The sequence below is a fragment of the Ustilago hordei genome (assembly GCF_900519145.1).
Source record: "Ustilago hordei strain Uho2 genome assembly, contig: UHO2_contig_01, whole genome shotgun sequence".
Lineage (NCBI taxonomy): Eukaryota > Fungi > Basidiomycota > Ustilaginomycetes > Ustilaginales > Ustilaginaceae > Ustilago > Ustilago hordei.
Window position 1 is genome coordinate 516,142 of NW_024545270.1, and position 11,678 is coordinate 527,819.

General features: G+C 52.0%; 3 protein-coding genes across 3 annotated transcripts; 1 reads left to right on the plus strand and 2 right to left on the minus strand.

Annotated features, from left to right (window-relative positions):
• Positions 1-1,065: 1,065 nt before the first annotated feature.
• Positions 1,066-2,643, minus strand: UHO2_00152 (uncharacterized protein; the record flags this gene model as incomplete). Its single annotated transcript, XM_041556772.1, has 1 exon — positions 1,066-2,643. The coding sequence occupies one exon, from the start codon at positions 2,641-2,643 to the stop codon at positions 1,066-1,068; it is 1,578 nt and encodes a 525-aa protein (XP_041412706.1).
• Positions 2,644-3,497: 854 nt separating this feature from the next.
• Positions 3,498-4,421, plus strand: UHO2_00153 (uncharacterized protein; the record flags this gene model as incomplete). Its single annotated transcript, XM_041556773.1, has 1 exon — positions 3,498-4,421. The coding sequence occupies one exon, from the start codon at positions 3,498-3,500 to the stop codon at positions 4,419-4,421; it is 924 nt and encodes a 307-aa protein (XP_041412707.1).
• Positions 4,422-4,985: 564 nt separating this feature from the next.
• UHO2_00154 (uncharacterized protein) lies at positions 4,986-10,070 on the minus strand (the record flags this gene model as incomplete). The annotated part of the gene is made up of 1 exon (XM_041556774.1): positions 4,986-10,070. The coding sequence occupies one exon, from the start codon at positions 10,068-10,070 to the stop codon at positions 4,986-4,988; it is 5,085 nt and encodes a 1,694-aa protein (XP_041412708.1).
• Between the last annotated feature and the right edge of the window lie 1,608 nt (positions 10,071-11,678).

Below are 11,678 nucleotides of genomic sequence, written 5' to 3' on the forward strand. Positions count from 1 at the left end.
TGGAAACCCGCAATGCTGTTGATTTCACAATTTGTGTGCATAAGGCACCCTATGTCTCATTCCAGACCTTTTTGCACAGGTGTAATCCTCTGTGCAGACCCTATGACACCGTGATGTTTGGGGAGTACATGAATCATTTCGGCTTGATTGTTGGATGAATTCTGAAGTAAGGCATTGTTGGCAATGTGTGGGTCGTTGGATTGCAAAGGCATGGTGCAGTGGTCTTAGTTTTCAAGGCAAATCAAGTTGAGAGTGTGTTGTGAGCAAGGCGAAATGCAATGATTGTATGGCAAGAGCAGTCAGACTCTTAATCAGTTGAAGAGTGTCTGTCAAAGTCAATGATCACAAGTGTTGATTGTGTTGATGAATATGCATGTATGATACTGAGCTGATCAGGCTTAAACATGATTGAGAAAATATAGTGAAGGAAAGACACCAGCTATCTATTGGCCAGCATCCTGATGCTTGGCAGTCAGTCTGGGTAATGTGCCAAGCAAGAGTGGGTGAGGTTGGTGTTTATATATGGGCTTGGTATAGATGCATGTCTACTCTCAGAGGTCGCATGCTTCTTGCTGAGAAACGACATGCTTTAACTCGTTGCGCAGCCTCTTTTTTTTGAAACGCGTTTTGCACACTGCAACACTCTAACACAAACAGCCAAAAAAAAATAATAAAAAAATGGTGCATCTGAACAGGTAACACAGCAGTTGAAGATGCGTCGGCATCTCAAGCAAGATGCACATGTTACGGCCGAGACATTGAGACACGGGAGGCTCACGTAAGCGAGAAGTACAATGAGGTACGTAATTGTTGTCATGGTGACAGCACAGTGGCACCCGGTATCATAGCAACACAGGAGTACAAATGAAGAGACACATCCTGCCTCGAATAGGACCAGAGCAGTGAATGGAGTATATATATGTGTTTGTCATTCAGTCTCACACCATGAAAACTAAGCATTACATAGAACATACGGCTGTGGTAAAGGGAGTCTGATCGTGACCCCGATAACGCCGTATATTAATTGTTATCTTCAATTACAGCACTCTATTCGGTCGAGATGAACTAGCAATCCAATAGAACAGTAGCACTGGCAGCCTTGTTGAGTCTATTCATCACTGCCAACCCAACTCCTGCATCGTCTAGGGCCTCTACAAAGATCAGATGGCACCGCCCTACTCCTCCGAGTAATGGACCTTCATCGAGGGTTCGAAGTCCATCGAACATTCGTTGTGCGTACACCTCTGTTGTGGTGCAAGGTCCGAGGTCGAAGGGGTGTATCATGACTCCTTCGCATCCAATCAGGAGGCGTGGGGGGAGGAGAAGGCGATGAATACTCTCTCCGCTACTATCGTGTACGGAGAGAGAAGCGGTGAAGGAAGAAAAGATGTGTCGGGAGAGGTCTGAGTCCCGAGTAGTCATTAGTCCGATATTGATCATTCCTGTTCCAGCGTTGGAAGAGGTGAGGAGGGAGGCAATCTGTTCCCGAACGACCTTGGCGAAAGTTTGAGGCGTTGTACGTGTTGAATTAGGGGATTGGTTGATGAGCGAGTTCAGCGCTTGAGTCGATGAAGTTGCATTAGAATGGTAAGGTCGAGCGATGGCACTAGGGAAGAGTTTAGTTGACAAAAGCTTGACAACTGGAGCAGTAGGACTGTAATGTTTATACTTCATCCCTGGTGTTGTTGGCTTACTTTCTTGTTCTGAACTTCTTTGCATATCTTTGCCGTAAACGGACAATTTCAGGATGTCTTGCAATCCTGCTTCTTTCAACACCTGTTCGATTTGCTCCACTGTCACACCACCCGGTCGTAAGACCCTTAACTCATTCTCCGCTGTGATGCCATCGACGACGGTGCTCTCGACACCCACTTGGCACGGTCCTCCGTCTAAAATATACTTCAACCTCCCCTTGTGCTCTCGACCAGCCTCTTGGTTGGGATGAGAATCAAGCGCACCACCAAGATCACGCATAACATGTGCCGCCGTAGTGGGACTCGGTCTACCAGAGGCATTCGCACTCGGACCCGCGATCGGTAAGCGACTGGTTGCAATAAGCGCTCTGGCTATCGGATGGGAGGGCATTCGAACGGCAACACTCGCATGTCCGCACGTTACCACGCTCGGCACCGCTGGCTTGTCCACATCCACGGGAAACAAAAGCGTCAGTGCTCCTGGCCAGAAGGCTTTGACCAGCGCTTCGTATGCTGCACCGAGTTGATAGGTGGCGGGAAGAAGGGTGTCGAGCATAGATAGGTCCGAAACATGGACGATCAGCGGGTTATCCGCAGGTCTTTTCTTAGCGGCGTAGATTTTGGAAACGGCGGATTGGGATAAAGCGTTTGCACCGAGACCGTAGACTGTTTCGGAGGGGAACGAGACGAGCTGGTTGGAACGAAGATGTGCGGCTGCGGTGGAAAGGGATGAACGGGTGAGAGGAGAGGTGATCAGTGGGATCGCTTTCGTGTATGGTTCTGGGGCGTGGGTGTAGCGGGAAGGACCGGCTTCGGAGAATGTGAGAGTGCAGGTGGGATCGCAGGGGAGGTGTTGTGTTGTGAATGTTCGATCTGGATAGCCTGGCTCCTCGGCTTCTGGGTGAGGGGAGGTGGGGGAGGAGGGGGAGGGGGAGGAGGAGGAGGACATGGTTGCAAAGAAATGGCTCGGCTGTGGGTGTAAAAGCGGATGAAGCTGCCGGAGGGAGCGTGCAGAAGATGGTAGGAGGATGGGCAGTGGCAGAGCGCCTGGCATGGGCTCGTAGCTGCCAAGAAGCTCTGATCAAGTTTGCTAGTGTGTCGTTGAGAGGGAGGAGGACAAGATGAGCACAAGCTTGGTTATGATGTGGAGTTTACGAGTCTAATCGGGTCGGTATCGGGAAATGCATCACTCTTTCTCCCGATCCGATCCCAACGACTCGGCCGTTAAAGTTTCATACCAAAAGAATTCGCTGAGCTTCTTGCCACGTTGCTCCAACCCCACGGGTCCTCCTCCTCCTCCTCCTCCTCCTCCTCCTCCTTCCCTAACCCTCTGCTTTCTCTGTCCCCTTTTGTCCAGCGCAGAGAAGAGAGACTTGACATGCGATCCAAACCTCTCGGAGCGTGAGTAAAGTGTGTGTGAGTGTGAGTGTGAGTGTGAGTGTGAGTGTGAGTATGAGTATGAGTATGAGTATGAGTATGAGTGTGTTTCGGAGCGTCAACTTACAGAGGGAAAGGTTTGATTTCATTTGCCACCCACCTTCAACGCCCGTCTCCCACCAGTGAAGCTTGGCCTGGATACTGCCAAGTAGAGTTGCGCCGTCGTAGCAGCAAAGCGCCGGTGGTCCCTGTTTGCTGAGTCGAAAGGCGAACCTGGCTTGCTCTGCTTAGCTGATATAGGAAACGCTCGCGCACTCTCATCTATACTGGACATCATCCTTAGCCAATTCACCATCACACGGCCTTGCTAGACCGATCACTCCTGCTGATATCGCATACACGATCCCCATCTCACACTTACTAACAATGCAGATCAAATCAAACCATGCCTATCTAACGCTGCTACTCAGCATTCTTCCCCTCCTGCTAGTTCACGGGGCTAACGTGACTCTGCCAAGCCTAACATCATGCGAACCTGCTGAAATCCTCATATCCGCCACTGGCAACTACACCATCCAAGGCCGAGACATTGCCACCCACAAACTTGTCTTCCATGAACATATCGACCAAGGTGTCGATCATGTCACCTGGAACCCTGTCGACCTACCTCCGAATTCAATCGCTCTAATCTCCATCCTCGATCAAACATCTCCCTCTACGACCTCTCTCACCTCTTCTCAAGCTGCCATCTTGCCCAACGCGCTCGGCAACACTAGCTGTTTGGCCAGAGACAAAGGCAGACGTAAGACAACAGGGGCCCAGAAGACAATGGTTGCAACGATCATAGGCATTGTACTCGGAGCCTTCTTTCTTTTGGTTCTTCTGTTGGTAATAGGTATGATGTATAGGAGGAAGAAGGAGAAAGAGGTTAAGGAGCAGGATGATTGTGTTGATCATAGTTGTGCGGGAGAGCAGGTGATTGCAGGGGGAAGTTATATGCAGAGGTTGGTACCAGGGTTGTCGTTGCAAGATGCAAAACCACTTCCAAGAGATAGGAGCACGGAGAGGGAACAGTTGGATTGGGCTAGTACAAGACGAGCTAATCGCCATTGCAAGGAAAACACAGGAGGAGGAGCAGGAGGAGCAGGAGGAGCAGGAGGCGGGTTTGAATTGCCGAACTACAACCCAACGCCGGCAACCAGGGGCAATGCAGATAGTGCAAGAGAAGCGAAGACCAAAGATCCGTTTGCAAGTCAACCTAACTCACCCTACAACCCCACTCAACAACAGCAACAACAACACAACAAACACAAAGCAACCGAACAAGATAACCGCCAATCCACCTTCTAACGCAACCACACTCGCCATCCCGCAACCCCGAAACCTCCCGCACCACCCAACCATCACATCCCAACTCACTTGACCATCCGCCTCCAACATAACTGTACACCGAATCATTTGTATTACTAGTTTCCATCACCCTACCAATCATCAACCTTCTCTCAAACCGCCACAAACTTGGCCGATACGACCCATCATATCATGGCTAACCCAACTCCTGTGTGTCATCAAGCCAAATCCAAGAAACTTAAAATGTAGCATGATATCAAAAGCTACAAGAACAAATTGCACCAAGATGAGCAAACAAAGTCTCAACCCAGCAGAAACTTTCTGCCATTTTGCAATCGTCGTCTTCAACAGAGAAGAAAAAAAAAAAAAAAAAAAAAATGGAAAAAAAAAAAAAAAAAAAAAAAAAAAAAGCGTTGCTTGAAAGCGAGGTATAGGACAAGACGATAGGTATGATGAGATGGAGCAATATAAAGTATAGATGCTAGAGTTGGTATATCAAAGTTCTAAGCAAAGCAAAGCATCTCGAATGTGCAATAGGAGACGAGAGCAAGTTGCGCTTGGCGCCTACATAACAATGCAATCAGACTTGGAAGAGACTCTACGAGAATTTTTGCGTTCGATCGTCGTCTGAAGTGTTGGCGTAACCTGTCCTGTAGCGATGCCAGCTTTACCCATCTTCTTAGCTGACGCCATCACATCAGGAGTACCACGTGCTACACCAGAACTCAAACGTCGACGGAATCGTTCCATTGGTGGACGATGGTGAAGTTGCTCTTGTTCCATGGGCAGTACTGGTGTTGATGCGAGTTGTGCAAATCCTTGCTGCTGCTGGTGCGTCAGTTGTTGCTGGGACGAAGAAGCCCGAGAGCTAGAGTGACCCATGATAATGTGGCCTCCACCACTTGAGATGCTACTGTTGCCACTAATACTGCCATAGCTCATCGAGCTATGTCGTCGAACGCCATGCAGCGCGGCATTGCCGTAGGGACTTCGCAAAGCTTCCGTGCTTTCAGGCGAGGGAGAAGGCGATCTTTGACGACCGGCGATCAACGAAATACGACGCTTGCGAACAAGGTTGGGATCTTTGGCAGGCTTGCCTCCCAAAGCACCGTTGCTGGTCCGAGGGCAAGGCGGTATTCCAGCCTCATTCTCTGGACACGCCGCTGCACCAAAAGCCACCTGAGGCTGCGAGTCGACGGTGGGTGACTTGGACTGCCTCCTCATACCAAAGGGGAAGCGCAAGTTGATCGGAGCAGAGCCGTTTGTCGCGCCGCCGCTGCCATGCAGAGGCGAGACCGAGGCAAGATGAGCTGCCGATAATACGGGACTCGTCTGATCCAAAGAAGCTCGCTGCTGGAATAGGAGCAGCTGAGCACGCAAGTTGCAGGGCGAAGGAGCATGGACTGCGCACCTAGCATGGCACACAAGACCACACTCTTCGCAAAGAACAGCATGCTTCTTGACAGGCTCGCGGCAGATCTTGCAAACGACAGCTTTGCTGAAGGTGCTCTTGACGAAAGCGTGTGGTTTGGCTTGCTCATCGGCGATCAAGCCAAGATCAAGCCAAGAGGAATCAGCCATAGGCGAGAGAAGCGCTGGACTGGTTAGTGTCGGCGAGGCTGTTTGGTTTGTCGCTTTCGAAGAGGCGTGCGTGGATGTGGTGTCGAGGCTAGGAAGCGAAGATGTGGGGTTAGGCGGAGAAGTGGTGGGTGAGATGCCATTGACCTTGTCAGTGACGCTTCCAGCAGACGACTCGGCTGGCAAAGTGTGAGCACGGAGTCCCTGAAAGTCGGGACGCTGCAGCATGGCACGAGGAGGCGAACAAGAGGATCTTTGCGTGGCTGGCTGAGCTGCAGAGGTTTCCTCCTTCTCCTCAAAGATGCGTGGATCAAGTCGGCGCACATCGGCGCTGATTCTACGCAGGAAGGGGACGCTGTCCTGTGGTCGCAACTCTTTGTGTCCAGTCCATACCTGTCGAATCCATTGGTGCTCGAAGAGTGTCTCGGCGCTGGGTCGCTTTGTAGGATCCTTGTTGAAACATTGCAGCAAGAGATCGCGAAGGGCATCCGAGCATTTCTCCGGGATAGGCGGGCAGTCATCCTCCACAATCCTGAACATGGCCGACATGGCGAGCATATCGTAGTATGGAGGCTTTCCGGTGATCAACTCGATGATTGTGCATCCAAGCGACCAGATATCGGCAGCGGTAGTGACACCTTTGAGCTCAATGACCTCAGGAGCCATCCAGTTGGGAGTGCCAATCGCATCATTCTTGTTGCCCATCTTCTTGACCGCTTTGAGGTTGAGCGAGACACCAAAGTCGGAAAGCTTGACGTTGCCGTTCTTTGTCGTCAAGATGTTGGCCGCTTTCAAGTCGCAATGCACTACGTTCTGCTCATGCAAGTAATTGAGACCCTCTAGGATCTTGACAACGTAGCTGGCAACGAGCTTTTCGGGGAAGTTACCAAACGCTTTGAGAGTGTGCAAGAGCGAACCATTCTCGACGTACTCCAAGATGATGGAGACCACATCAGGACCACGGACGAGACCCTCGTACTTGACGACACTTGGATGTGTGAGGCTCTTGAGAAGGTCAACTTCACCCATGAGCTCGGTGACCTCGTCATCAGTGCGGCCTTCGAGCTTGATTCGCTTGACGGCAACCATCTGGCCGGAATTCAAGTTCAAAGCGCGATAGACGGATCCAAACTGACCACGTCCGATGCAGTTGCCAAGCTGGTAGGTGATGATGTTCTTGCCTGCTTCTGTGACGACAAGCTTGTGTTTGGGAGCTGTAGCATCGCGGCTTGCACGCGTGACTGCAGAGCCATTCTCATCGGTGGTGAGACTGCCAAGGGGGTTGGTGTAGATGGATCCAATCTCCGAGTCGAAGCGGCTGCGAGAGGTCGAGATGTAGGATCGCTCGTCGAGGCAAGGGTCCGGCGAGCGTGCTCCGATCGACGTCGGACGGTTGAGCAGCGGTAGATGCAGATCAGAAGAGTAGCGCATGTGCCTAAATTGAGGTCGAGAACTGAGTTTGGGCGAGCCACTGCTGCCGTTGGTTGTAGTCGATGAGCTGGGCCCGGATGTCAGAGAGAACGAGTCTAGGCTGCCAGCGTTGATAGAGAGGTGACGGGCCATCCTACGAGCACCTGGCGAGTCGTTCGTTCCGCGAGGGAAGGGCACGCGAGCGGATGGCGATACATCCGACTCGCCGGTTGATGGAGCACTGAGGTTGAGCAGTGACTCGCGCGATGGGTTGAGCAGAGAAGGACCAGGGTAGAGTCGAGCACTGTGTCGTCGAGTCGGAGCGTGTCGGGAAGGGCTGCCTGATGTGAAGAGGTAGTCGTCAAGGTTCTCAGTGGAGCCAATGACCGCTCTTGGAAGCTGTCCAAGCGCGAGCTCCTGACTGATTCGTTTCTGAGATGTGCTGCGAGCGAGCATGACGGGCCTGAGAGCGTGATTCTTGCTAGACTTGTCCGATTCGCTGCTGCCCCTCCTACCTTGTCCTCGTTCCATGGCGGCAGATGGAGTGCTGGAGAAGGAGTCGGCAGTGGGCAAGACGTCACCGTTGGCTGCCACACCGTCCTCTGGCTCCTCGGCGACACCAGTCAAGCTGATGGCTGACTCACTGAGCTTGCGATCGCGGTAGGGCATACGACCTTCTTCGTCGCCGTTGTAGCTCTTCTGCTTGACCGAGTCGGCAAAGGTGATTGAAGAAGGCTTTTGCTTTGGATAGCCAAGCTCGATGGAAGGACGCTTCGAGTCCGAGGAAGAAGAATCGAAGCGCGACGAGTGGGATCTGCCAATGAGGATATGTTCGGCCTCACGCCTGTTCTGCTGAATGGTGAGCATAGTCCTCTTGGGTGTGTCTTGGTTCAGGGAGAGCTCGGAGCTGTTGTCGATGCGTTCCAGATCGCCATTGCCGGCAGAGAGAAGCTTTCGCTCCTGGACGCGGGGTGTGGAAGGAGGAGTGATGGAGGTGGTTCTTGGCTCAATCTTGATAGGGTTGGCTCGTGTGGCAGACACCTTGGAGGTGCGCTTGATCATCTTGTCGGCTGCTTGAAGCGTGTGCACAACACGAAGCAAGCCTTCAAGAGTGCCATCGGTAAGATCGAAGCTCTGAAAGAGATCTTTGGATCGCAAACCGAGATGGTCTCGTGCTGCTCTTAAAAAGCTCGAGATGTTGTCTGCCTTGAGGCACTGCTGGTGCCTGCGGTCGATGCGATCGACACTACCGGGTCGAAGCCTGTTGGCAAGTAAGCAGAGAAGGACACCGTCGGCAATGCTGTGCCAGAAGCGTGAAGCCTCGATGCTGGGGTCGTGAGCGTGGATTTTCATCTGAGAGACAAGCGCAGAGATGCGCTGCTCGTCAAGGCTGCGCTCTGGCTCGGCGAGACGAGCGAGCTGGTTGATCATGAAGGAACGGGCCTTACGGATGCTGTCGAGTGCGGTTTGAGGCGATGCGAGATCAGACATGCCAAAGGATGCGTCGGTTGCAGTCGAAAGCATGGTGAGGTTGGTTTCAGACAAGAATGTTGTGCCAGAGCCGGCTGTCGCAGCGCTCGTCTGGCTTGGCTGCATCGAGATCTGTGTGCAAGAGTCTGCTACGGGAGTGCTGGTGGCACCGTCGTCATGGGCGGAAGGGTTGAAATGCATATTTCCACTCGTCTTGCCTTGGTTGCGATTGCGTCGAAACCAAGTAGCTCCGGAGGACTTGAATTGAGGCGTGCCTTTGGCGGATGAAGGTCGGGAGCTGGATTGCTTGGGTGGACTGAGAGTATCTGTGCTGACGTTCTGTCTGGTCCAGGAGGATGATGTTGTGCAAGATGCTGTTGTGGAGAAATCTGCGTTTCGCAAGGTAACAGTGCTCTGCTTCCGTGAGTGGAGCTCAGCTGGGATGCCAGGGATATGGGGGATGCCGGGGATGCCGGGGATGCCGGGGATGGCAAGGGAAGGCGAGCTGTGGTTGTGGGAATCGACGGCGTCCATGGCAGCACGGAAGCTTGCATAGGCTAGACCTGGCTTTACTGCTGTGTAGGGAGAGGCGCTGTCGGATGGGGCATGGGCGGTTGGCTGACCTTGGCTGCGGGGAGTGGACATGGCCTGATGGGAGTGAGTGGGCGATGCTCTTAGGAGCTTGGGTAAGAAGGATGGCTCTTGTGTATCAAGCATGGGATCTGAAGCGAGATGAAGCTCAGGCGTGGAGAGGGAAGCGGCTTGAAGATTGGTGAGATGCTGATTGCGGGTTGCTCTGCTGCTAGGATGAGGGGACTTGTTGCGAGCGAGAGGAGGTGTTGGTGAGCCTGGAGGCAATGGTAGGGCCAAAGGTAAAAGAGACTTTGTCGGTGAAGGGTTGGATGCAGAGAGAGAAGGTGTAAGTGAGGTAGAAGAAGATCGAGGCTCGGGAGCGACTGATTGAGATGGGCTTGGTGAAGACTCGTGATCGATGTTGTAGATGCGACGATGTGGGATGGATGGCGAATGTGAGGCTGGACAAAGTCGGAAAGGGGATGCTGGTGTTGATGGCGACGGTGCGGACCTTTGGGAACGAAGCGTTTTGGTATGGCGATGCGGATCAGCGGTACGGTGCTCCATACTGGCGAAATCGGGAGGCGAAGCCAAGATGGTAGCTGTCGCTGCAGCCATTGCAGATTCGAGGGATTGGCTGTGGAGAGCCAATGTGTGAGAGTTGAGAGGTTTAGCTGACCTCCATCCCTGCCCGAGCGGGCTTTTTGACTGTTGTCTGGCGGGGGGTTTACTATAGCCAAGGACTGTGGAGACGGGGAGGAGGAGGCGGAATTGACGGCCAAAGGGTTAGCTCGGTGCTGAGGAGGAAAGGAGCAGCTGACCAGATCGCGGAAAAGGATAACCTTGAGAGGTTGGTCGAGGCCTTTGAAAGGGCTAGGATGGGGTGGGAAAGCAATACTCACTGGAGAATGACGTTAGGTTGTTCTTTGTCGAGAGATGAACAAGTTAAGGTTTGGATGCAATAGAAGCAATGGCGAGCATGGGAAATGAGCGGCGACCTTTGAGCTGGAAGCTTGCGATTGAGCTAGAGCTGGATCTCAAAGTACATCAAAGGGAGGGAGGGGGGAGAGAGCGGATCTGGGGGGTTAGCTCGATCGACAGTTGCGAATCGAGATGTGGCTGCGATGCGAGGTGCACTGGCGTTCGACCAATGGGATAACAAGATAAGCTCCAAGCTTGTATGGGATGATGCACTTGTGATTCAGCAAAGTTCGGTTGGAAAAGCAGCAAAATAGGGCTGTGAATCGAATGGGAAATGCCGTGCTGAAGGCAAGTCGGGGGGGGGGGGGGGGTCGAGTAGAGAAGAGTGAGAGTGCGGGTGGTTGTATGCGATGCCAACTAGCGGGGATGTCAGATGTAGCTCGGGAGGCGGATCGGTGGAGAGATGGAGAGGCTGAGGAGGATGAGGATGATGGAGACGAGAGAAAGAGAGAAAGAGAGAGAGAGAGGGAGAAAGAGAGAAAGAGCGCCAACGCTTCCGAAAAGGCTCAGTTGAACAAAGCATGACCAATACTAATCCAGACTGTCACTACGGAAGTCCGGCAGCAGGAGAGGCGGGCAAGAAAGCAAGAAAGCAAGCAAGGATGAGAGTTGTCGATTGCCAGTGTACATTGTCAGTCTATCTCAGCAAAAACAAAATTCAACTTGCAAGCCTCTCCTGAGATGCAATAATTCAATAATATCACATCCACACAGCCGACAGAGCGCGCGCCTCTTTCCCAATAACAATAATAAACAATAATCATAATAATAATGTCAACACCCACAAAAATCCAAAAATCATTTGGAAAAAAGAAAAAGAAAAAAGAAAAAAGAAAAAAGAAAAAAAAGAAAAAAGGGAAATGCACACCCGGGCTTCTGTCCGCACTGTTCGAGGATCGGTTGTCACGCTTGGCAAAACAACAAAGCAGTAGAGAATCAGAGAAAAGGGGAAAAGGGGAAAAGGGGAAAAGGGGAAAAGGGGAAAAGGGACAAAAAAAAAGGGAAAAACACCATCACAAAATCCATCCAAAAATGATTATAAACACTCAGCGTAATCTGTCAGATCGCAGACATCTCTTTTGGCCCCGAGTTGGTGTGGGTAAAGAGAGTCGAGTTTCATATGATCAGTCTGCTAGACAGCATCCAGGTGGCCTGAGGATCGTCTGCTGCATACAGCTTTCCAGTTCATGGTTCGCTCCCTGCTTTCCCCTCCAAGGACAACCTTGTCACTAGACTGGGCAAACG